This window comes from Haematobia irritans, chromosome 3, assembly GCF_050003625.1.
Source record: "Haematobia irritans isolate KBUSLIRL chromosome 3, ASM5000362v1, whole genome shotgun sequence".
Classification (NCBI taxonomy): Eukaryota; Metazoa; Arthropoda; class Insecta; order Diptera; family Muscidae; genus Haematobia; species Haematobia irritans.
Window position 1 is genome coordinate 151,914,013 of NC_134399.1, and position 26,551 is coordinate 151,940,563.

General features: G+C 31.6%; 2 protein-coding genes and 1 long non-coding RNA gene across 5 annotated transcripts; 1 reads left to right on the forward strand and 2 right to left on the reverse strand.

Moving 5' to 3' along the window:
* Positions 1-2,433: 2,433 nt before the first annotated feature.
* Positions 2,434-2,784, reverse strand: LOC142228326 (uncharacterized). Its single transcript, XR_012720138.1, has 2 exons — positions 2,699-2,784; positions 2,434-2,641 (listed from the first exon to the last, which is right to left on the reverse strand). It is a non-coding gene; the product is annotated as an uncharacterized LOC142228326 (long non-coding RNA).
* Positions 2,785-3,184: 400 nt separating this feature from the next.
* On the forward strand, positions 3,185-11,792 carry LOC142230646 (uncharacterized). 3 transcript variants are annotated; one of them, XM_075301286.1, is made up of 3 exons: positions 3,185-3,337; positions 6,234-7,574; positions 7,639-8,305. In XM_075301286.1, the coding sequence occupies exons 2-3, from the start codon at positions 6,257-6,259 to the stop codon at positions 7,815-7,817; spliced, it is 1,497 nt and encodes a 498-aa protein (XP_075157401.1). In that variant the 5' UTR covers positions 3,185-3,337; positions 6,234-6,256; the 3' UTR covers positions 7,818-8,305. The 3 variants fall into 3 exon arrangements, with proteins under 3 accessions (XP_075157401.1, XP_075157400.1, XP_075157402.1); XM_075301287.1 differs by lacking the exon at positions 3,185-3,337 and adding an exon at positions 3,417-3,484; XM_075301285.1 differs by lacking the exons at positions 6,234-7,574; positions 7,639-8,305 and adding an exon at positions 9,954-11,792.
* A 4,192-nt stretch (positions 11,793-15,984) lies between these two features.
* LOC142230645 (nose resistant to fluoxetine protein 6) lies at positions 15,985-24,539 on the reverse strand. The gene is made up of 8 exons (XM_075301284.1): positions 24,199-24,539; positions 19,800-20,202; positions 18,544-18,617; positions 18,280-18,479; positions 17,509-17,624; positions 17,237-17,450; positions 16,504-17,160; positions 15,985-16,445 (listed from the first exon to the last, which is right to left on the reverse strand). Exons 1-8 carry the CDS (start codon positions 24,473-24,475, stop codon positions 16,239-16,241), a joined length of 2,148 nt encoding a protein of 715 aa, XP_075157399.1. The 5' UTR covers positions 24,476-24,539; the 3' UTR covers positions 15,985-16,238.
* Positions 24,540-26,551: the final 2,012 nt, after the last annotated feature.

The following is a 26,551-nucleotide window of genomic DNA, read 5'->3' on the forward strand; positions in this document are numbered from 1 at the left end:
AGAGTTTTTGATGCCAATATAGCATGCTTTTTCATTACTTAATAATGAAGATGAATAAAACATTTAATAACTACACCCAGAGAAATGGTTGGTTGCAATTCGATCATTACAATGAGGAAATGATGTCAGTAACTTATTTTTTGTTACAAGAACAATGTTTTGATTATTTTCCCCATTATACATCCAACATGACCATAAAAAACTTCACAGCATCAAAACGAAATTCCCATAACCATTCAATTGGTTACAATAACCAATGACGATAAATTTGGTTTTATGCTGCATAAAATTGTTGAGCTAACCACCAGCATAGTGAGGCCTACATCATGGGAATCAACAAATGATTGGTACAACCAAAAGTTGAGTATACTAATAGAATCTTAGTTCAATTATAGGACGGGCGTAAGGTAGTTGTTGCAACAAATAAATATTTATATCAACATCGACATGGTAAATGGTATGACGCTACAAAATTTGCAAAACGGGGAACAGCAATTACTTGATAATAGTCTGCAATACATTGAATAAAGTTTATCCCATAAAAAAGAAGTTGCCTTCAGGTAAGTATCGCACCGATTTATAAAAAAGGAATATTACAAAATTTCCATAAAAATTGCAGGCTTCATACACCAACAAACACAAATACTTTTTACGGCAAGCGAGCTTTTTTTATTGTATTAAGCGCACAGGACGAGCCTAAGTCGATCTGTATTTATATTTAGAGGCTTAAGGAAGAAATTTCTGGCAAGTAAAGGGTGATTCTTTTGAGGTTAGGATTTTCATGCATTAGTATTTGACAGATCACGTGGGATTTCAGACATGGTGTCAAAGAGAAAGATGCTCAGTATGCTTTGACATTTCATCATGAATAGACTTACTAACGAGCAACGCTTGCAAATCATTGAATTTTATTACCTAGAAAAGTTGGCAGAAAATCCGCTTTGTTATCGACAAATTCTGTTCAGCGATGAGGCTCATTTCTGGTTGAATGGCTACGTAAATAAGCAAAATTGCCGCATTTGGAGTGAAGAGCAACCAGAAGCCGTTCAAGAACTGCCCATGCATCCCGAAAAATGCACTGTTTGGTGTGGTTTGTACGCTGGTGGAATCATTGGACCGTATTTTTTCAAAGATGCTGTTGGACGCAACGTTACGGTGAATGGCGATCGCTATCGTTCGATGCTAACAAACTTTTTGTTGCCAAAAATGGAAGAACTGAACTTGGTTGACATGTGGTTTCAACAAGATGGCGCTACATGCCACACAGCTCGCGATTCTATGGCCATTTTGAGGGAAAACTTCGGAGAACAATTCATCTCAAGAAATGGACCGGTAAGTTGGCCACCAAGATCATGCGATTTGACGCCTTTAGACTATTTTTTGTGGGGCTACGTCAAGTCTAAAGTCTACAGAAATAAGCCAGCAACTATTCCAGCTTTGGAAGACAACATTTCCGAAGAAATTCGGGCTATTCCGGCCGAAATGCTCGAAAAAGTTGCCCAAAATTGGACTTTCCGAATGGACCACCTAAGACGCAGCCGCGGTCAACATTTAAATGAAATTATCTTCAAAAAGTAAATGTCATGGACCAAATTTTAGGCGTTTTTTTTTAAAAAAAAGTTATCAAGCTCTTAACAAATCACCCTTTATATATTGAATTAGGTTCTGTAGTTTGACCACATAATTGCAACCTAATAACCATCTGTCATTGGTATACAAACATTACCTATAAAAAATTGTAAATTGTAATGTAAATTGATCTCACATATATGTAGATCAAAAGCCTTTGTTGTTAGCACCTTTTGTATTTATTTTCGTAGTTAATTATGATTGTAAATCTTGTAATAAATTAATAAAATCTCAATATAATTCCTTTCATTTAATATAGAAATTTGGTTAGGATAACAATAAAGAAAATCGAGGGCGGTTACGTCAACAAACAAAACAATTAATTTGAGATTGCGACAACCAATGCAAAATGCACTACCATGCAGTTACAATTGCCAAATGTTAGTTGTGCTGACAGATATCATTGATAGTTGATGGAACCACCTGCTTTCGGTTGGCAAATAATTCGGTTGAGGCAACGAATTTGTTTTCTGGGTGTATTTATTTGTTAAGTTATTTCAAGATATAAGATTGTCCACATGGCTAGGCAACAACAATGCCCCTGCCAACATTTTTTGAATTTGGGGACTCTTTTGAGAATCCCCACTACGTCGAAAACAACAAAAAAAAAACAACATCAAAAACTCGTCGGAAAAGCGCCGTCACTATTGAGAAGTTGTACCACGCCAAGTTACTACAAAAATGTTTCGCATGAGTGCAATTATTAGGTGCCTTTATAGATCAATTTAGAACGACGCCAATAAGGGACCCTCCAAACAATCAGAAAAAGTGCATTTTAAGATAGTTGTAAAAGAATCATTGTGGTCGAGTAAAACACGTTTGTTTAGATATTTATTAATTTGATTAAATATTTACAAATTCTTAAAAATATAACATTTATACCACTATCACATTACATTTAACATAATTTTTGGCATTAATGATGATGTTGAGTTACAAGTAGCGAGTTACATGTTGCTGCGTCTATCAACCAGTGTTTTTATTCCATGGAAGCAGCCTGTCTGTAAAATATCTGAAAAACAATCACTTTATTCCATTTGGAAAATCACCAAATTGTTCACCAATATACCTTTCACAATTTTAAGCGTATAATCTATGTTTTCAGAACTTTATTTTCGTTTTTATTTAATTAAAATATAACAAGCTGGTTGCGCTTGGCGTTTCACAAAAAAAATGGGTTTTAACAGTAGGGATGGCAAATTACTTGCATGTACTTTTTGATGTACCTTTTCATGATGGTTGAAGTGACATTTACGAGTCTGTGGTAACGATGAGGTTGAAATGGAACTTTGAAATGCTGGCAGGGGCCTAGTAAAATTTGATAAGCGAGGGTAAAACCATACAATTTTCTGCAAAGGAATTAGAATAGATTTTAATTTGGCGACACTCCGCTAGCTGTCACGGTATTCCGCCGCGGATTTTTGGCTTCCCATAAGAAATAAACGTAAACAAGTGTTCGCCTACCGCCTATCGCTATGGTTATATTTACACACTTAGTGTTAACGTCCCACAACGTGTTGATTTGACAAGAGCGCAACTGGCGCCAGCGCAACGCTCTGGAGCGTCAACATTACCAGCTGTTCCTTTTCTTCAATAAAGTTGCATTAGTAAATTGCATTTATAATTTTCTCTTATAAAGTTGTTGATTTATATCCTTACGTTTTGTGACCTATGCATGCAAAATATTACTAGATATTAGCTTTTATAGGTAAGTAGAAATTTTGTGGATTCGATTGTCTACTAAAACATGTGACTGTGGCAAATGACAAAGGAAATGTCATGAAGTGTTTTTTTGTATATGGTGATTCCATAGCGTTAAATGAACCGGCCTTCTAATAAAAGTTTCTATGCATAAGTATATACAATTATTATTATTTGATTAAGTAATTACATAGTATGTTGTATGCTGATGTATAGACCAGTGTCTAAAGTCTGAAGAAAAAATGTGGGACCTATATATTTGTTATAAGACACGTCAAAACGATTTTTGTGTATAGGAAGATTGTGAAATATTGAAAAATTTGTTCCCGATCCCCAAAAATATAAATATTTGTGATTACGACGAATTTCTTCCAGTTGTAATCATCCTCTCAATCCTGATTAATTTGCGGATATATCACCTCAATTTTACGTCTTGGGCATCTACAATCCGCAATTTTATATCAATTTGCTGGACGATTAGAATTTTGTTTTAGGGAACAAATCTACTTTAGCAAAATTTGTTAAAAACGAACAAATTTTTTTGGATATAGGAGAAGGGATTTTAAACCGAAAATTTAAAGTAACAAATTTAGACCCACACAATTTGTTGGAATTTTTGATTCCATATGCTGATATAAGATTATATAGTTTGGACAATCATATTACTTTTATGTGGAAAATGTTTAACGAGGTCTAAGCGGTAAATCAACAATGGTCCAATTGAATATGACCAAAATTCAACGTTGGCATTTTCTCACGTTATAAAGATGCTATTTTATGTAGGTTACCCAGATATTGTTCGCTTTAACCATAAATTTGGTACAAAATTAGTTATTTGCATGGATATTTCAAGAAAATTCGTTGGCACCTGAAAAATATTCGTTGGAGCCTTTATTTCGTTGTATGTTTGACTGCATTGGATTTGGGTAGAAGATGAGTTCTTGTATGTTTCTTACAGTGGTAATTTTATTATTTATTTTAATCCTACAGTAATGATAAAAAAAGATAAAGAAGCGAAGGCCATATTATGGGAGAAGTTACTTCAATACTTGTGTTTGCTAATATTGGTCCAATAGTTCTAATTTTACCGGAAAAAAATATGTGAATAGAACACAAATGAGGATCACATTTAATTGTCGATCCTGTATGAATATATTTACAAATTGGACAAAAATGTTCCCAAAGGGTATCGATGTCACAACATGTTAGCCTGATATCGAAATAAATTATTTTCGCCCAATTGCAGGATTTTTTACTTTTAATTATTATACGATCCTTGGACAAAGTACACACAAAAAAGTTTTTTTATTCACTATCAAAATTAATTGATCCAATTATTTTTTAATTGAAATTTCTTCAATCAAGAAAATGATTATTAATCACAGTATTAATTAGAAATAAATAATGTATGTTTGATTAAAAAATCAATTGATTTCTTTCTGCACTTACAATTAATTTTTTAATTGATTCAATTAAAATGATTTTGGTCGAATCATCATTTTTTAATTGAGGCAATTAATTACTTATTGTATTATTTTTTTCTGATTCACGAAATTAATTAAACCAAAAATGTAAAAATTTTCAATATTTTTCTTAACTGAGTTTGATTTGATTAAAAAGTTAATTGTGAATATTAGCTAATTATAACTAAAATTATTCCTATAAATCGAATCATTTCTAACACCCATTGTGCATCATTTTTTCATGTAACTATCAGGGCTGTGGAGTCGAGCCAATTTTGCTCCGGGTAATATAACTGAATCTCATTAATAACACTCGTTTGTAATTCAATTATGAAGGGTTCTAAAAATAGACCGATATAAACTATCTCATTTATTTATGTGTGCAAAAAAGCTCTAAATTCCACATTGACGCCAATTGAACCCTATATTTCAAATTTAAAGACAATTGGTTCCAATGTTCAATAAACTAAATAATCCCATAAGTCTATAAAAAGGCCCCGTCATAATATGAGCAGATACCAACAATCTTCAGCATATGTATTTATAAAAAAAAAAAAAAAAAACAAATTAAAAATAATAATAATAATTCAGCTTCAAGAAGTGCAATTTTAAGCCTTAAACCAACAAAAAACCACTAATTTGATTTTGTGGGCGTCAAACCTTCGATCCAAATTTAATGTGGAGGATTCTATGCGCTCAATAATCGATTTATGTAAGGTTATATCGAAATCTGGAATGGTAATGGCCTTATTTTGCATATTTCTTTAGGGATCTAAAATTTTGGCAAGACGTATGAAAATTTCAGGCTGGCAAAAATGCTACACCATTTATCAAAATCAAACTAACCTAACCTAACCTATGTGCTCCAGAAGTCAAATCAGAAGATCGGTTTATATATAAGTGCTATGTCACAAAATTTTCCTATGACCTGTCTTCGAGCGGCTTCGGCATTCGGCCACGAATCGGTCTTCGGCGTCACCAAATTATCAGGAACCTTTTACAATACCCGCATGTAGTATCTCATCTTATTCGAATTTAGGACAATGTAAAACTTTGCAACACCTCTTGGATTTAAAAAAAAATATCAGGCATATCTGTTCAGATTCGGATAAAACTCACAAAAAAACACTTAGTTTTCTTAAATTCAGATATAGATAGAATTGCGAAGTATCAACCACATCGTATGAGATTTAAAATACGACTAGTTGACTTTGACCATCGAGAAGATTTCAAAGATTATCAAATATAGATTTTAAAAAGAAATTATAACTAAAATATACGGCATTAATTGACTCCTCAATATTTCAATTATCAATATTTTTAATGATCTTAACCGTGTTCTGCTAGTAATAAGAATAAGTGGATTTTATTATTAAGTCCAATAATTGTCTTACTGTTACCCCAATGACATCTATATGCCACAAATTTGTCTGCTTACAGCATGAAATACAGATAATGAAATAATGGAAGACGTTATTACATCGAATAGTTTAAATAAATTACTAAACAAAATCGTAAAGAATTTTAATACATTATTGCAATGTCCCGCACGATTTTCGGGAAACAGAGAAGAAGAGGATGTAAACCACTTCATTGAATATATTACGTATTATAAAAGCTTCAAAGGCATAAGCGATGAACAAGCCTTACAAGAATTATCCCATTTATTGGAGGAACCAGCATTTTCATGGTGGTCGCATAGACAAAATAAATTTGCAACATGGCAGGAAGCTCTGACAGAATTACAATTCAAATATTCTCGGCAAAGATCAGAAAATACAATATTCGCTGATTTGTTAAAGCTTACCTACAATGATTATCCTACCATAGATGATTTTCTTAATGAAAAATATGACATTCTGAATGAATTGCCAGAATGTCGGCTAAGTGAAGGCAGCAAAATCGCAATTATTTATGGATTATTGCCAAACGATATGCAAAAAGAAAAGGAATTTTCAGCCATTTCATCTAGAGATGAGTTCAAGGAATATCTATTAAGATACAAACAAACTGAGAGTGATGGAAATCCTCTTTCGAAAAAAATTAAATTAGAAGTTGAAGCAGAGGTGAGAGAAGTACATGTAATGTCCGAGAGTGTTGCTACCGATGATTTAAAACAAACTCGCTGTATCTTTTGTAAGAGAAAGAGACATTTGTGGTATATGTGTAATATGTTAAGCGAAGAAAATTTGGCAGCTATGTATGAATATTTTGATGCTACACTATTGGACAAATGCAAGGAATGTGTATTAAAACACAGACAAAAATTAAATTTGTCGGGATTTCCAAAAATTCACATTAGAGAGACACTCTTAGCTGTACCAGGTAGTTCTACAAATGCCGATACGGAATATACGGATATAATGGAAAAAATAAATCGCATAATAGATGAGTCAGAAAGTTATTGTCCAAACATTGAGAATAATCTTAAAATAACATCTGTAAAAGCTGTTGAAGAACTTCCTGGCGTCAATATAAATACACAATGCATGCAGACAAATGACACTCCTAATTTATTAATAACATCAGTAATTTCTTCATCTGGCATAAATGTGAACGAAAATAATTTATTAAACATTCCGAAGGACAATTCTTTGCCTACCACGGAGAATATGCAATCCACTCCAATTCATGTAGATGGCTGCAAAACAAATTCACAAAATCCAGCTATTCAGAAGAAAAAAATTCGATGCAAATTCTGCAGAAAATGTGGACACCAATGGCATACGTGCTTTAGGATTCCAATTCAGCTACAAAGTTTAATTACGGAACTAGAATCAGGTGAGCTTTACACTTCCGATAGGATTGGATTACCCTATATTATATATTGTCTTTTTAAAAATAGCTGAATGCACTGATAATGGAGATATACAAACGGAAAAAACGGAATGTACTTCGATTCTTCAGTTAATTGATGGAGCCCAAGAATCTCAAAATGAACTTCAGAATGAAATCATGTTATTATCAAAAATTAAAGAAGAACCCTCAGTTTTAATTGATAGTGATGAAGCGGGTACTAAGTAGATCACAAAATAGATGATTAAAATTATTGTAAGCATTTTTATATATAACACAGTATATAGCAAAATTAGTGATTAATTTATACTAAATTGTAAACAAAGGCTCAGCCTTATTAGCATTTAAAGAATTGAAGAACATATTGAATACTTCTTAACTAAAAGAATAAAAATCATTATGGATACAGAAATGCTCAACAATAGTTAGTCATACGAATAATAATGCATACTGCATGTAAACAGTTGTCGCTATAAAGTTTCAAATTATTTTAATTATTTATTGTTGGTTTCTTCTTCAATAATTTCACTGTAGTTTTCATACTTTACCTCTATTTTAGTTTAGATACTCTTGTAGTTTAGTCAGCCTATGGTTTAAGTTGGAATCAAAACAATTATGAAATTATTTATTATTATTTTTTTTTATTAAATTTTTGACCAATTTTATTAAAAAATATATGTAAGTACTAAATTTAATAAAAGTTTTCAAGTCAAACAATATAATGTAGATTTCATCCTTAAATACACAAACCGACACCAATATATATTAACAAATACAAGGTGTTTTATTATGGGACCAAATATTTTTCTTTTTTCGTGAAAGAGAAACTACAACATTTTTCTTATTTAAAACGTTCAAATACATTTGTTACAAAGAAAGTATTAAAGTATCGTCGATTTGACTCAAATTCATTCAAAGTATGCAAACTTAATTAGGTTTAGCGGTTATCTTTAGAATAAAATTTTTCAACTAATCTCAACAAATGAATCGGGCTCTCAAAATTTTAATTATATAGAAAATTTTGTCAAAATTTTATTTCTATAGAAAATAGAAAATTTTGTCAAAATTTTATTTCTATAGAAAATTTTGTCAAAATTTTATTTCTATAGAAAATTTTGTCAAAATTTTATTTCTATAGAAAATAGAAAATTTTGTCAAAATTTTATTTCTATAGAAAATATTGTCAAAATTTTATTTCTATAGAAAATAGAAAATTTTGTCAAAATTTTATTTCTATAGAAAATTTTGTCAAAATTGTATTTCTATAGAAAATTGTGTTAACATTTTATTTCTATAGAAAATTTTGTCAAAATTTTATTTCTATAGAAAATGTTGTAACAATTTTATTTCTATAGAAAATTTTGTCAACATTTTATTTCTATAGAAATTTTTGTCATCATTTTATTTCTATAGAAAATTTTGTCAAAATTTTAGTTCTACAGAAAATTTTATAAAAAAAAACAAAATTTTCTATAGAAATAAAATTTTAACAAAATAATAAAAAAGAAAATTTTGCAAAAATTTTATTTCTATAGAAAATGTAGTCATTTATTTATTTATTTTATATAGAAAATTTTGACAAAAAAAAACTGAAGTACATCTTAGTTGAAAAGGAATATTTTTCAAAATGTACCAAAGCATCAAGAATTCTACCATCTACCAAAAAATAAAAAATCTACCATATTTTGGTAGAATTCTACCAATTGTGGCAACCGTGGTCTAAGACCAATATTTCGATATGTTACAAACGGAATGATGAAGTTAATATACGAATCCTATGGTGGAATTTCAACTTCATTCAAATTAGAAAATAAAGTCCATTAAGAATGTAATTACGTTTTTAATACAAATGTTAATTATCCGAATTTCCAATTTAGATATATATTTGAATTTTTTTTTTGGAAATAACTCGTTTCTGTTACTCTACATTCGTTCCTTAAATCGTGACTCTAATGCAAAGAAAAATCCAACTATAATTAGAAACGAAATCTTATGAGAAAGCGCTAAATCATATACATCCCTATATAGTAATTACACGAAAATTGTTTCATCAAAATTAGAAATAATTAATTTTAAGAATGAATCAATCAAAAAAATTATTTGAAAGAGTAAGTGAAGTTCAATAAATAATTGATTGGATCAATTGAATCAATCAATAATAATTGATTGCCTGAATTGAATCAATTACAAAAAATAATTCAAAGTACCGAAGAAATCAATAAATTGTTTCCTCAAATATATTTTTTTATTTCCAATTAATTCTGTAATTTAAGCAATTTCAATTCAAATACTTTCGTGATTTTTTTCTTGTGTACTTTTAAAAATACATAATAGTAATTAATGTGTCCTTCTATTCACCTACAGATTCACATCAATGAAAAATGGATAATCAATCTACATGTAATTTGGATGAACTCGTTACTAATTTGCTGGGTAATTTTAATACACTATTAGATTGTCCAGCTAGATTTTGTGGAACCTATGGTGGACAAAAAATACAACAATTTATTGAATACGTTAAAACGTATAAAAGAATAAAATGTATAAATGATGCACAAGCATTACAAGAATTGGGATATTTACTAACGGAACACGCTCATCTATGGTGGTTAAGGAGGAAATGTCATTTTACAACATGGTGCGAAGCACTAACTGCTTTACAAAACCAATATACCAAACAAAGGCCAGCTTATTTAATATACAAGGATATATTCGAGCACAAATTTGAAGACTATACCGAAGAGACGGAGTTTATCGATGATAAATATGAGCTACTAAGTGAACTGGCGGATCCAAAACAAAATGAACAAAATAAATTGGATATGATTTTTGGCCTTTTACCAAATAACATACAAGCCAAATTGGAATATGTGAAAATACTAAATGTAGCAGAATTGAAAAGACAAATATTAAATATTAAGGGTAGAAAAAGTGCTACAACTGAGGGGAAGAACAGTGAAAGCCATGATGTTACCAAAGCTCTATCTAATGCGAAAAGAAAACACGATTCGAAGGGACTACAGGTGGAGAACGTAGCCACTAGTGCTTCAAACCACGTGGAAACACTTTGTTCAACTTCCACAAACTCTACCAATTCAAATGATAAGGAACCGGTTATAAAGGTTCGACGTACAGAAGATTTAATGCCACATGTAAAAATTGAAGAAAAAGATATATCCAGTCCGCAATCTCAAGAAGAATTTATTAGTACGGCCTCAGTTTCACCCATTAATGCAGATGATAACACTAACTTTCAAATTGATGTGGATATAATGAATCAAATTAACCATATTATAGACGAATCCGAAATGAATTGTGATAATTTATGTGATACCACGGTCCAAATTCAATCTACTCTTATGCCAATAACGGAAACTCCAACGACTACAATAGGTTTTTTACTCAATGGAGAAACTACCATTCAAGCTGAAGTTAGTAAAAAACCACACCCTGCAGTTCGCGCTGCTGTTGCTGTAAGCTTGCCAAAGAAGCAACGATGTAGCTATTGTCGAAAATATAATCACATTGCTCAAGATTGTTTAAAGAGATTAAGACATATGGAGCTGTTCCCCGAAAAGTTTATCAAAAAACCTAAAGAACCGGTAGAGATTACCACTAACAACAACAAGGATTCTAGTATGACAGAGCAGGCGGAGACTACAAATAACAATAATAACAGCAATGTTAACCCTTCTACTACCGAAAACATCACAACCACAACACCTACTACCACATCACCACCTTCCTTTAACTCAGATGTACCTGCTCCAACAATATCAATACCTCAGCAAAATGTGGCGTCTACCACTACCACTTCGACTCCCATTGTTAATCATAGTATATCTTTGGCGCAAGTATCAACAACGTTTAGTCATCATATTAACACAACGACGTCTTCAATATTTCCTCTTACTACAAAATTAATTGCTCCCATAAATGGACCCTCTCCAAGTAAGCAACTAGCAGCCAAACTACGTGGTATAAATAGAGCTTCTCTAAAGTGTCATCAATGTGGAACAGTTGGTTTTTATAAAAGTATATGTCCTAATTGTAGTCCTATTTATAATTCACAAAAAATGTAGTCCATAAGTTAACAGAAAAAAACATATGTGATGTGTTTGCCGAATAGCATGTAAAGCTATAAGTAAGTCACAAAAAATCTAGAAAATCAGTCAATAGAAAAGTCTTTACGCTCGAGCAATAGCCATTAGTACTTTTGATAAGAATAAGCAAATAATATCAGTTATAATGGACGAATTCTACCTCAGAATATTTCAAAGTAACAGCTGCTGGCAGGATGTTCGTTTCCAAATTCACTTGATTGCATTGGTAAATGTCCAAAGAAATGTCAATGTTATCAAAATTATAGTTACAAATTTCTAAGCCTGATTTGGATGTTAGAATCAATACATTAAAGATGTTGTACCATAAGCTTATCCTACATTTAACGCCGCATTGAAACGCCTAGAATTTCAATATCAAACAAAATTTCAATACAAAATGCTCAAGTTATCAAGTTCACCATCGTGGAGTTTCATGCAGGACTGGATATAAAATTGTAAGTGATTTTCTTTTTTTATATTGTAGAAGTAGCGTAGTTTCAAGTTAAACTTATAATATCTTTTGTAAGTACAGCCTGACTTGGGCCCATTATTTAAAATTCTTAAAATTCTTAACCTTTTTGGACAGCCTATTAAGTTTTAAGTCTAAATGTAAATGAAATGAAATCATTTCAATTAAATTGAAGCTATCAAAATACCCAACTATTTGGGGTAAAGATGGTATAAATCGTAAGTATTTAGATTTTCCATACACTCGGAGAAATTTTCTGGTTGTAACACCAGGCAAGCCTTGCTAAGTAGTCAAAACATTTTCTAAAAAGGGAAAAGTATTTATTGACTTTTACAAAACAAAAATTGTCATAGATTAACCGCAAAATTTAAATTAAAGAGGTTTTCTGGACTACAATTCACACCGTCACAGACCTGAAAAATGTACACGAACATTTTTTCTATGCGGACCAAGTATAGATACAGCTATCGTAGGATATATTTTATTGAACAAAATTCCATTATATTGTAGTTTTACCGCCAAAATATGTTCTATCTGTAAATAAAATGCATTGCAGAAAAAAATCTGATTAAATTTTTCGATCAGAAGTACGAAAAAAGTGGCCCCACGTGTGAGCCAGAATAACTAACATTTTGGGAGGTGTGAAGAATGTGTGTTGTGTGGTGTACAGTGCGGTAAGAAATAGAACAGTCATGATAAGCTCATTTTGCTTAAAATAATTGTAGTGATAATTTGAAGTATAAATTTAAATTATTTAACTAATTTTATACCGAACGATTAGACAAAAGCTTTTCAATTTTTTGTTTTGAAGCTAGACAACTTTAAAGCCGAAATGAGATATATATAGATAGTGAAACACAGGGTTGTTAAGTTATTTGTGCAAATTAATATGCATGCATATTTTTCAGTGCAAATTGTTCAAAGCAAATATTTCGCAGTTTTTCCATGTATTGCAGTACTAAGTTAGTTTTTGCGAAAAAAAAGAATATCAGCTTGTATCACCGAAAATAGGATCTCGCTCTAACGTTTTTTGTATGGAGTACAACAGTTTTTCGTACGAAAACGTGTTCTTATATCCAACAAATTTTTGTTATTCATAAAGAAAAAATTTTTGTGTGCAGAAAAAGGGAAGGCAGTCAACGTAGTTGTTGCAACAATCATCCGTTTGCTGAAACAGCAAACCTTTTTTCTCTGCTGAAATAGCAAACAAATACTGCTGAATTAGCAAACGTGTTTGCTAAAAATTTTTGAAACATCTCTGCTGAAATATCACACTGTATTAGTTGAAATAGCTGACATTGGGTCTTTTCGGAAACGTAATGTTGCGCTGCAAATGCTAAGCAACTTTGATGTTGTTGCGCATTTGTTGCTGATCAGATATTCCAGATGCTTTCTTGTTTTGTTTGCAATTTAGAACGCAAGAACACCACAAATGGAAAAATGTATAACAAATTTGATTTGTGAATTAGATGATTCTTCAAAAACAAAAAAGACTACTGAAGTAGGTTAGGTTAGGTTAGGTTAAAGTGGCAGCCCGATTAAATTTCAGGCTCACTTAGACTATTCAGTCCATTGTGATACCACATTTAACTAAAAGTACCTATTACATATGGGCACTTCTAGTCTTAACCACTGAACCTTCTCCATTATTTACTTTTGTGGAACCAACCAGATTGCTCCAAAAACATTAACAAACTGCTTAAGTTAACGTTTTCCAGGTCAGCCAGTAATCTAAAGCTATATGCTCCTAAAATTCGCTTACGCCTTACACAAAAAGCAGGACACTCACACAAGAGGTGTTTAATTGATTCCTTTTCCTCCACGTCATGACAGCTTATACAATAGTCATTATACTTCGCACCTATAGTTTTTGCAAATTCGCCTATCAGGCAGCGACCCGTTATAGCAGATATTAGGAGTGCTATCTGACGCCTTGAGAATACTAGCATATCTAGTGTGCGGTTTAAGTTTAAATGGGGCCATATTTGCTTGGTGTCGTTACAACCAGCCTTCCCACGCAGTAAGAGCTTGCAGGTGGCCAGAGGCATACCAACAGATTCTAGTTCCCCTGGAATATGTAAGGTAGTTCCTGGCCTTGCTAACACATCTGCTTCACAGTTCCCCGGTATGTTCCTATGACCAGGCACACACAAAAAAATTTTTTTCTGATTCAATCACGAAATTAATTGATCCAATTAATTTTTTAATTGAAATGTCTTCAATCACAGAATTGATAGTATCAATTAAAAAATTGATTGACAGTCAATTAAAAAATTAATTGATCCAATTAAATATTTAATTGATACTATTAATTTGTGTGATTGATTTTTATTTCAATTAAAAAATTTGTTGAATCAATTAAATTTTTAACTGAATATTTTTTAAAACTCAATTAAGATTTTAATTGGAAAAATTTTCGTGAAATTTTTTTCTGTGCACCCATATTAGGTGAATATTGTACTGCTCAGCCATCTCGTTGAGAGATTTGCGGCAGTCTATGGCCGTTTTTGAGTTAAGGAACACAGAGTCCAAGGATTTTATTGCAGGTTGACTGTCTGAGTATATATTAATGCCAATATTTCTTGGAACATTACTTCTCAGCCAATTCTACTGAAGTATAAAAAGTGAAATTTATTACTGCAACAAGTTTGTAGGAAGTTTTGTGATACTTTATAGTCGTCAAACAATATCCGGATGATATTTGTGTGCGTATTAATCCCTGATTTCATCCTTTTTTCTCCCTGTCGCAAATTCTCCCTCCATGTCCAAACGTGCTCTTATGTTATTATTAATTTGGTGCTATTGGAATCCACCTCAACACCAAAAAATTATTCAAACAAGTTAAAATTTTAATACTGCTTTTTTGTTTTTACTATGTGTGCGCAACATATGCTTAATTGTTGCTTTTTAGAACATTTGACGCTTGCAGTGTTGCCGGATACATGATGCTTTAATGTGTTGCGCAGTAGATGCAGCGCAACATTGCGTTTCCGAAAAGGCCCATTTTTGTTCTGGCAACAATCTTTGTCATTTTTATGTGAAATAAAATCTGACTTCTATAGAGCAGCAATATATGTAGTCCAGAACAAATATTTCTGCTGGCCATATTTTCATAGAGGTTTAGTGTAAATTACGATCTCCGTGTGGGTCATAATTAAAAAAGCGACTTGCTTACTAATATTTTTGCATAATCAAAAACTATTAACTGTTTTCCAATTTTTGATATTTTTAAAGGTCCAATTCGACTGTTTTATAATTCTATTATCGCATAGTCCGAAGAGAATTTATAATTTCGAACCAGCAGACAATTTCAAACTATTGACTTTTCAGCAGTATGTCTGATTTTACAAAATAGCAGATTATTTGCTGTTTTAGCAAAAAAAAAAATCTAAAATAACAGTTTTTTGCCTGCAGAAAAACGGCAGCCAGTGTTTGCTATTAACAGCAGTCTTTTTTCTATGAGTGTAGTACTAGGCTTATCAATAAGAATACTGATATCAAAGAAAATACTGATTAATCACACATAATTGCTGTTTATCATTCAAATCACATTAGAAATTATTAGTAAAATTATCTACATTACGGATAATCACTCTAGTGATTTTCCCACCTTCCAGAAACTATATCATAGTAATTTTCCTTTACAAAAATGCTAACGCTCAATAAGAGACATTTATTTGTTATATCTACAATATTTGTTATTGTTCGAAAAGTTAGAATGTTCGAAAAGTTACATTACAAAACATTGTATTTCTTTTTTTAAACATTTTTAAGCTAAACTGTTAAGTATTAATTCTAGATTGTAAGAATAACTTAGGCATGATTGTTTGTAATAGTTGTGTTTTTTGTGTTAATAAATATTTTATTTTAATTATTGTCTAAATTAGATAATGTGAAACGTATGCAATACGTTTCCAATATCTTAAATGAATGGTTTTCTAATAAATAAAAATGGAAGTTTTATTTTTGTAATCAAATCAGATCTGATTATCTGATGTATTTGTTTTGGATTTGGGATTTTAATCTTGGGTTTGTGGATGATGAAAAGGGGGACTAGATGAATTAAGATTAGCAGATTTATGCCTTGCTAGGATTTTCGACGATTGTAGTTTCAGCAGCAACTGGTTCAGTGGCTGTTGTAGGTTCGATTTTCTTGGGGGCTGGTTTTGCATGGCCACGGCCGAAGATAGCCTTTTCGATACCCAAAATGGGAGATTCAAAGGCCAAAGTGGCAAAGATGGAGGCACACAAAGTTAAACCGAAATCGTGCCACCAACGGAGAACCTAAAAGATGATAATATTTGAGAATTCTAAATGATAAATTCTTTCCGTGAAAACTTACCATATCGTAGTCGGAGAAGTGAGTATCGGTTTGGAGGCGAGCAGCAGTGACCAACTGAACAATTCTGTGGATGACATACATACAGTAGGTCAACCGACTGAAACCTGTAAAGAATCCCCAGGATAAGAAATCGTTGATGATACCTCCATGGCCATTGTAACAAGCCCAAACAATCCATCCAATAGCACAAGCCCATGAGGCACGAGATAATGGTTCATAGAAAGCACCTTCAATAATTGGGGCATCAGGATTTTCAGGGAGAATACGCCAATAAGGACCCCACAAGTCAGTTAACATAATACCAAGAGCCAAAACCCAACCGGTGATAACCCATTTTTTCGCCAATGGGAATTGTTTGCCACGATTTTTAGTAAACAAGAAATAGCCGAAGATAACACCGATCAACCAGGTTGGGAAACGGGTATGCGTGGGATAGTATGTCAATCGTTGACGTAAATCTACATGATCATCATCAACACGGAATAGGGTGAAGTCGTTGTACATAAATGTAGCAAAGGTACAACCCATACAGAGGAGACCGAAGACGATAATTGGGCCCAAGGCTTTCTTACCCCATTTCCACAAAGGAATGAGGAAGAGTGGCGACAATACATATAGTTGAGTGTCCACAGCCAAATACCAAGACTGACTGATGCACTGTAATGATGATCCAAGAAAATAAATACATATTAGTAAAATCGGAATTAGTCTTTCTTTTATAATAAATACTTACAATGCTGTAGGGGAAAGCATAATTTTGGACATAGATCAAAGTTGCCCACCATGACTCTTCACAACGTTTATCTTGAGTTCCAAGTTTCATCCACATGGGTCCGGCACCAGAGTATTTGTACAAGGACATAATGTACAAGACAACGACAGCAACGACGGGTGTCAAACGGATATAACGATGGAAATACATCATTTTCAAATCCAGCTTTCCTTTCCTGCATTTAGAAAAATACATTTTCACAAACTCACTAAACGTTGTCAGCATTTACTTACGTCCTTTCCATTTCTCTGAAAGCACCCCACAACATCAACAAGCCAGACATAAAGAAGAAAGTGTCCACACAGAGTGTAGCATTTTGAACCAACATCGAATAGGGAGTTTGAGTCCACTGAAAAAAAAAGTTTTAAAGTGTAATAAGCATCTATTTTGAATTTGAAATTTGTTTTAAATGAATAACAGATCAAATGAAAAGTCCCCGACCTGGAACATATGTATCAGTAGCTTATGAACTATAGAACTTTGAGTGAATCATTTTTTTTGGTGAAAAACGGGTAACAAAAAAAAATCGGGGGGTTTAAAAGAAATATTCTTCTTTGAAGGGGAAAAATGTGTTAGATTATGATGGGTAGATCACCAAGGAAATCAAATATTAAGAATCGATGCCCAAATGTAGGTAAATGATTTTGAATCACCGAAATTTGGAGAAACAGAAGTTCTACTTTATTAATTTTTTCTTAAATTTTCGTTCATTTTCCTTTAATGGAGGGTGTAATTTCATGAGTTGTAGTTAAAATTTACACCATGGCATTAAACTTTCCTGGAGATCTCAAAATGTGGAGCATAATTCAGTTAAATTTTCGCACGAGACAGTGCGTACAAGACAGCAAAAACGACGAAATTCTGAAATTAAGTTGTTCATAAATTAGATATTCCGGAGGTTAAGGGTTTTAAACTTATCTACAATGTTATAAGACAAGGACTATTCTGTTGACCCATGTAGCAAAAAATATTATCAAAATAAATATCAAATTCCTTAAACTTACGGTATAGAAATTATTTCTGTTAATATGGGGCAAATCGTAGAATGTCATATAACCATGACCGAAAACGACCCACATCATGGAGAAGCAACGCATACCATTAAGACAGTGAATTACATTGGGATTGTTGACCTTCTTAACAGTGAAGATTTTGGGAGCATTCGTAAGAACGGAGAAAGACAAGTATAAGGGAGATTTGGGTTCTGTAAATAGAGAAAATATGAATAAAGATTTCAATGCATTTTTCTTTAATCAATAAACACTTACGTCCATTTTTGGTTTTAACATAATCGTATATTGAACTGGCCAACATACAGAAAACAATGAAGGAGAAGAAGATACTGGAAAAATAAGAAGAAAAAATGTATTCATTGAAGGTATTAGCGAAATAATTGTTTATTAAAATCATGTGCATCAACCAAGTTATTTGAAATTTTTGATAATGAATATTCATTATTTATGATATTATATTTTTTTTTCGCACCACTGTGCTACTTTAAGTTTTTAAGTTCTTCGTGACCAATTGAGATTTCACGTCAGTTTCTTGTATCTATGTTGAGCTTAAAATTGTATACGTTGTATAAGAGTACGATATTGAAGGAGGAAGGATTTATACGTGTTCACACAATTTTTTTTTCTGATTCAATCACGAAATTAATTGATCCAATAAATTTTTTAATTGATCCAATTAATTTAAGTTCTTTGTGATCCATTGAGATTTTCACGTCAGTTTCTTGTATCTATGTTGAGCTTAAAATTGTATACGTTGTATAAGAGTACGATATTGAAGAAGGAAGGATTTATACGTGTTCACACAAATTTTTTTTCTGATTCAATCACGAAATTAATTGATCAAATTAATTTTTTAATTGGAATGTCTTTAATCACAAAAACGATAGTATCAATCACAGTTTTAATTGGGCATAAAAATATTTGATTAAAAAATTAATTGATTTCATTTGAATAAAAAATTAATTGATTTAAAAAATTAATTGATTTCATTTAATTGATTTCAATTTAAATAAATTTTTAATTGGTTCAATTAATAATTTAATTGATGTTGATTGCAAAACACAATTACTTTCTTTGCTGACTTTGTGGTTTTAGTTTGAATAAAAAATTGATTGTTTGAAATTTTTAAAAATCATCGTTTTTTAGTCTCCGAGTTTGATTAAAAAATTAATCAAAAAGTAATTTCAATTAAAAATCAAATTCAATTAAAATTTTTTAATCATTGACTTCATTTCTATGTTAATTAAAAATTTAATTGCATCCATTAATTTATTAATTGAACATCTTTTCAACTTCAATCAGCTTTTTAATTGGAAATATTTTGGTGATATTTTTTCTGTGTACTCCTTAGTAAAAAAAACTCCATTTAAAAGCGTAATATACATACAAACAAGAAACTGTAGAATAAATGAAATGCAATAAAGTAAATTATTTCCACGAAACGAAATTAAGTTTAGTTTTATGTAGCCTTAAAGATAATATTTAATCTTAGAATCCAACTTAAAACTTACATAGCAAAGATATCAATGCCACGCAATGTAATTGGCTCGTCCATGTCACAATATTTTTCAGTAATCATCTCTGCGGTGATATGTTCATTATAGAGGTATTTAATAACATATTTCAAGATAGCATTGGACTTTTCAGGAGAACAAGAGCTGGGTACACAAACGCCCAATTCGAAAATTTCGGGATTCTTTTGTTTGTAACTGATGGCACGACTCACTTCTGGTTCATCTTTATTGATCTTATCAAAGAAACCCTTAATTGGTACTCTGGCCAAACAATATTGTCCTCGCACATGATCATCAGCGGCGAAGCGACGTGTCAAACCAATACATTCTTCATAATTTCCCATGCTGATGGTGTGACCAGTCAATAAGCCCATGGGCATACGACCCCAACTGTCAGGGTCTGTAAGAAATGGAAGAACAAAATAGACCATAATAAGAAAAACGTCTTAACAAAAAAATAATTTAATATCCGAATTTCTCTTAATTTCTTCCTACGAATTTCTTTGGGGAGCAAAAGTGCAATTACATGATTCAAATCAAAAATTTTATAAAATCAATGCCTTGGTCAGAGATCCACAGACCATAATAGAAAGGCCTTAGTAAAAAAGGCCTTTCTATTATTCTTCTTTCTATGAGGGCGAAAAGTGCGATTACATATCACAGAAAAAATATCACCAAAATATTCCCAATTAAAAAGTTGATAGTAGTTGAAAACTTTCAATTAAAAAATTATTTGATACTATTAATATTATAATCAAATTAGAAACATTAAGTCAATGATTGAAATTTTTTAAATTTTCAATTAAAACATTAATTGATACAATTAACTTTTTAATCAAACTCGGAAAAATAAAACAGTTAAAAAATTATAGATATATTTTTTAAATTCTTAATTAAATTTTTTTTGAAATTATATTTTTTTTAATCAAACTAAAAGGGATTAAAAATAGTTATAGAAAGTGATTGAAATATATATTTTTAATCAAGTATTTTTTTGATGCACAATTAAAACTGCGATTGATCATTTTATCATTGATACTATCATTTTCGTGATTGAAGACATTTCAATTAAAAAATTGATTGAATCAATTAATTTTGTGATTTAATTATGATTTGGCGCAAATGATTTTTTTACTTTTATTTCATTTTTCTTCTATGAGGTGTAATTTCGTAAAGTGCAGTTAAAAAGTACACCAAGGGATTACATTTTTCTGGCTTCAACAACGCTTTTTGGAAACCTCAAAGTATAGTGTCAAAGTGTAGTGTCATATCTTCCGTTTTCATTTTGGGATATGTTACCAAAGCTTTTCGCTAACATGTCAGTTTGAGACTCCAAATTATAAAAAAAGTAAATGAGGTGTTCTTGCTTTTAAAAAAACTTTTTAAATCACAAAAAAGTAAATAGTTTCATAGGAAGAGTGAACTAACTCGTGCGAAAACTGAACTAAATTGTACTCCACATTTTAAGATTTCCACAAAGCGTTTTTAAAACCAAGAAAATGTAATGCCCTTTTGAACTATTTAACTGCAGTTCACGAAATTACTCTCACAGAAGAAAAAAGAAAAAATGAACTTAAAAAATAAGGCAAATCATCCGCACTGCAAAGTCAAATGTTCAAAGTGTCAATAATCATATTACTTCAAAGTGTCAATAATCATATTAGATGGTATTGATTTCTTGATATTATTGCATATTTTCTTATCCATTTTCTAATGCGAACTATTTGAAAATTTCTATATTATCCATTTGGAAATTCCTTCATACTTTACTCGTTATCAACACTTGTCTATCATAAATCTTATTATTCAAACGTTTGTAATACAAAACTTAGGTAAATCCATAAAGAACAAAACATTGTGTTATCATCATTAATATTGGCAATTGAAAAGAAACGAAGTACAATAAATATGCTACCGTATTTTGGCTAGCAATAAAATTTAAAGATAAGAACAAATCTTTTTCAAAACTTTGTCATAGAATAGTTAATACAAATAGTGCCTAGGTCATTTATAGCTTCATATTATGTTCTTTATATTTGATTTACAATCCAATTCAAAGAACTATTTTATGACATCGAGGTCACGTTCACTATGTTAATCTGATATGAGGTGTACGATATAGTTTTCTTTTAAACAAGTTGTGCAATATTTCTAATCCTTCATGCAAAAACAAAAATTGGTTACCAGAGACAGCAGCTAAAACAACAAAAAGTCTGCTAAAAAGGGAAAGCAGTAACTGTTTACTGAAATAATAGACAATGTCTACTAGTTTTTAATATAAGAGTATATCTTATCAGTATCTTACTAAGAGTATGTCTTGTGTGTTGCTAAAAATTAGGACATTTCTCAAATTAAGGCATAATACGAAAACAATGTTTGCTGGTCGCATTTAGGAGCTTTTAACGATATTAGAAGCAGTGAAAATATTTTGGATAATATTTTATAACCTACAACTTTCTACTACCCTCTATAAACACTCATAGATCTAATATGGACAACCTAATTTTTTTGATAATGAGGACCAAAACCAACTTTTTATGTATATTGTATGATCGACTTTTAATGCAAAAATTTTTCAAATTACAAGGCGAATATACATTACCTACGATCGAATATCGGTTTAACCGCTTTTGAATTTATTATGGGTCCTTTAGTCATGGATACAATCCTACAATTGGAACAGACAAGTTTGAACAATTCGTATAACTTACCAGAAATACGATTACTCAATAATCACAGACGTATAGAGTCGAAATTTTCATATTTTTTCAAACGAATATTTATTTAAATACTCCTCAGGTGTTGACCAGAACTTACATTTTTAGTCGATTTTCTTGAAATTGGCAATATGATCATATATTTTATTTCATATTCAGTACCCAATGAAGAGAAGGGGCACAAAAAATCTTTTTCAATCACAAAATTATATGATCCAATTAAGTTTTAAAATACTTGATTAAAAAATTGATTTCATTGGCAAATTTCAATTAATTTTTTAATTGATGTTAATTGCAAAATCCAATTAATTTATTATTTAAAAAGAAACAATTTTTAATCGCTATACTATATTTCAATCACTTTTTAATTTTATTTTTAATCTTTTTTAGTTTGATTCAAAAAATGATTGTTTCAAAACAATTTAATTAAAAATTAAAAAAAAAATCAATTAATTTTGTGATTGAAAAAGTTTGTTTTGTACAAAATTTCAATCATTGACTTTATGTTTCTAGTTCGATAAAAGGTATCAATTAATTGAAAAGGTTTTCAACTTCAATTAACTTTTTAATTGAGAATATTTTGGTGATATTTTTTCTGTGTAGCAGAAGTGGTTGGTTGGTCCTTTGTGATACCATATTTACAGTTCAACACAGAGATTGCAACAACTTAACTAAGAGGTGAGAAAACATCACAAGTATTTATCCTGGATATTTTAGGGTATTTTGTTAAATAATTGAATAGTTGTTCATACCAGAAAAAGTGGACGTTTTCCTAACTCAGTTCTTCCTAAGTACATCCAAACTTTTCTTTTAAAGGCAAAATTAATTCTCACTTCACAAGAAGTTTTTTTTGAGATGATATATACAAATCCTTTGTTTTGTAAAATTTCGCCATAAATTTAATTTTGTTTAATTTGAAAAGTATAATAATCCTTTTTTCGGCTGACATGGAATTTGACATAACATATGTGCTAGTACTATTCAATTTGCATTAAATCCTCGCTCTCTGGAGAACTTTAGCATGGAAGAAATGAATTCTCATTAGCCGAACTAGTCACATCGCCCAAAGGATGGTAAAATAAACGCTAATTAAATAACTGAACTTGGTCTTGCTTTTATTTTTTCTCCCCGCTTTTGGTAATAATTTCCTATTATTGGTCGATAGGATTTGAAGTAGATTTTTTGTCCTACATCTTTTTGCCAAGTTTTAAGTTTTTCCTTCATAACATAAAGTTCCATACTACTTTCTTCAAAATTGTGTGTCGTGTTTTTTTAAATGAAATCCGAAATACTGAAATAGCATCACATCTGAAGAATTCATGCGAAATCGGTGGAGCGGGCGCTTAAAAATATGATTTCATTGCTTGTGATATGATTTTGCACAAATTCTGTATCCAAAAAAAAAAAAACATTTTCATTGCTGCACTGCTACACTTTTTCTTTGCAGGGTAAAGGATATTTTAGTTTTTCACAAGAATCATTCTTCTCTTTTATCACACATAATATTTGTACGTTATTAATTCAAAATGTACGAGTCTATTTCCCATTAACATGTTTCATTTGTATAAATTGCAATATAATTTCAACATTCATGTAATCACACTTTTATCACTGCTTCTCGCTAATCCTTGTTGTAAAATTGTCTGATAATATTGAAGACACTATATTGGTATGCTTACATTTAAGTGCCCATTCATTGTAGTTTCTGAGACCACTGATGATACGTTGAATATCAATGTCACACTGTTCATCATTGTAATCTCTGTGGGATTCAATGTTTGTCACATTTCTAAGTTCATGACTGAGTTGAGAACCAATATCGAAGAATTGAAAAGCAATATCGCTACTGAAAGGACTTGAACCAGCAGACAATTGTGTATTCGAAACTTCGGCCAGTGTAATACCAGCAAGCACCAATAGTGCCAACGGCACACCCGCTAAGATATGCCGAACCATTGTGTGTCGTTGTCGAAACCCGTTTAACACTCCTTGAGCGTTGTACCGTTACAAACTAGATGTACTAAAGTAGAAACCGGTAGCTTTTATAGCCAACTGATACTCTGATATGATTATCGACGTGAATGTCGCTCTCACACACAGATATGACAGGTGTATTTGAGAACGGCAAGTATATTCGTATGGGCCTACTAATCGAAAAGAAGAAAATACGTACGTTGAAGAATTTTTGCAAAATTTTAAATTTAAAGGAGTACGTATATAACGACACATGTATGTGATTTGCTTTCGATAAGGGTTCAAAACGATTCGATATGCATAAATGAACTATCAGCTTTTTGCCGGATTTAATAGTGTTCGTAAACAAACTGGGGGTGCTTTACTATCCCCTTACACCATTGATGAAATGGGTAAGTACAGGTATGAAAAACAAAATTATAGTATCATTTTTATACCCACCACCATAGAATGGTGACGGGGGTATAATAAGTTTGTCATTCCGTTTGTAACACATCGAAATATCGATTTCCGACTATATAAAGTATATATATTCTTGATCAGAGAGAAATTCTAAGACGATATAACGATGTCCGTCTGTCTGCCTGTCTGTTGTAAACACGCTACAGTCTTCAATAATGAAGCAATCGTGCTGAAATTTTGCACAAACTCGTCTTTTGTCTGCAGGCAGTTCAAGTTCGAAGATGGGCTATATCGGTCCAGGTTTTGATATAGTTCTCATATAAACCGACCTCCCGATTTGGGGTCTTGGGATTATAGAAATCGTAGTTTTTGTCCAATTTACCTGAAATTTGAAATCTAGAGGTATTTTATGACCACAAATACGTGTGCCAAAAATTGTGAGTATCGGTCCATATTTTGGTATAGCCCCATATAGACCGATCTCCCGATTTTACTTCTTGGGCTTATAGAAACCGCAGTTTTTATTCAATTTACCTGAAATTGGAAATCTAGAGGTATTGTAGGACCACAATTACGTGTGCCAAAAATTGTGAGTATCGGTCCATGTTTTGGTATGGTCCCCATATAAAACGACCTCCCGATTTGGGGTCTTGGGCTTATAGAAACCGTACTTTTTATCCAATTTGTCTGAAATTGGAAATCTAGAGGTATTTTCGGACCATAAAGAGGTGTGCCGAAAATGGTGTTATCGGTCCATATTTTGGTATAGCCCCCATATAGACCGATTTCCCGATTTTACTTCTTGGGCTTCTAGAATCCGAAGTTTTTATCCTATTTGCCAGAAATTGGAAATCTAGAGGTATTTTCGGGTCATAAAGAGGTGTGCCGAAAACGGTGGGTATCGGTCCATATTTTAGTATAGCCCCCATAAGAACGATCTCCCGATGTAACTCCTTGGGTTTCTAGAAACCATAGTTTTTATCTGATTTGCCTGAAATTGTAAATATTCTGGTATTTTAGGCTCACAAAAACGTGTGTCGGTTTAAGTTTTTAACGGTCCATTTGGTAATGCCTCCATATAGACCGACTTCACTTCTTGAGGGTGTAGAAGGCGCACTGATCATGAAAATTGCTTGGAACTAAATCTAAAATTTCCAGATTTTACTTCTACAGATTTAAGATTTCAAATCAAAACGTTATTTTATAATTTTCTTGCACACTTACAAGAGATGTTAATGATTTCTCTAAAACTCAAACAAAAATGGTTCTTATAAATCCAGAATCTGATATAGTCCCCATAGGTGAAATCTTTAAATTTATCTTCGGGAATATTTGGTTCATGGTGGTGGGTATTTAAGATTCGGCCCGGCCGAACTTAGTGCTGTATATACTTGTTATATTCCAAACTCGTCTATTGACTTTTGATGTTTTTCAACATCGACGCAAATCGGATTTATTGGCCTAATAGACTTTTTCGTACCTAAAATCGACTAATCGAACGTCGTTAATATTAGCTGAGCTATAGAATTAAATCCGTATTATTTTTATTACCTCGAAATATCAAAATACGAGTTGATAAATTTAGGAGATGTCGGCTAATTAGTCTATGAACTATATCATTTTGAGAAAAAAAGAAATTTGGCATGTTGGTATTGG

Coding starts and splice junctions, on each gene's coding strand:
- LOC142230646 (XM_075301285.1), top strand. CDS start 9,971: ATGGATAATCAATCTACATGTAATTTGGATGAACTCGTTACTAATTTG.
- LOC142230645 (XM_075301284.1), bottom strand. CDS start 24,475: ATGGTTCGGCATATCTTAGCGGGTGTGCCGTTGGCACTATTGGTGCTT. Junction 20,203..24,198: donor CAATGAATGGGCACTTAAAT/GTAAGCATACCA, acceptor CATTTCTTACAG/ACCCTGACAGTTGGGGTCGT. Junction 18,618..19,799: donor GGCATTGATATCTTTGCTAT/GTAAGTTTTAAG, acceptor TTATTTTTCCAG/TATCTTCTTCTCCTTCATTG.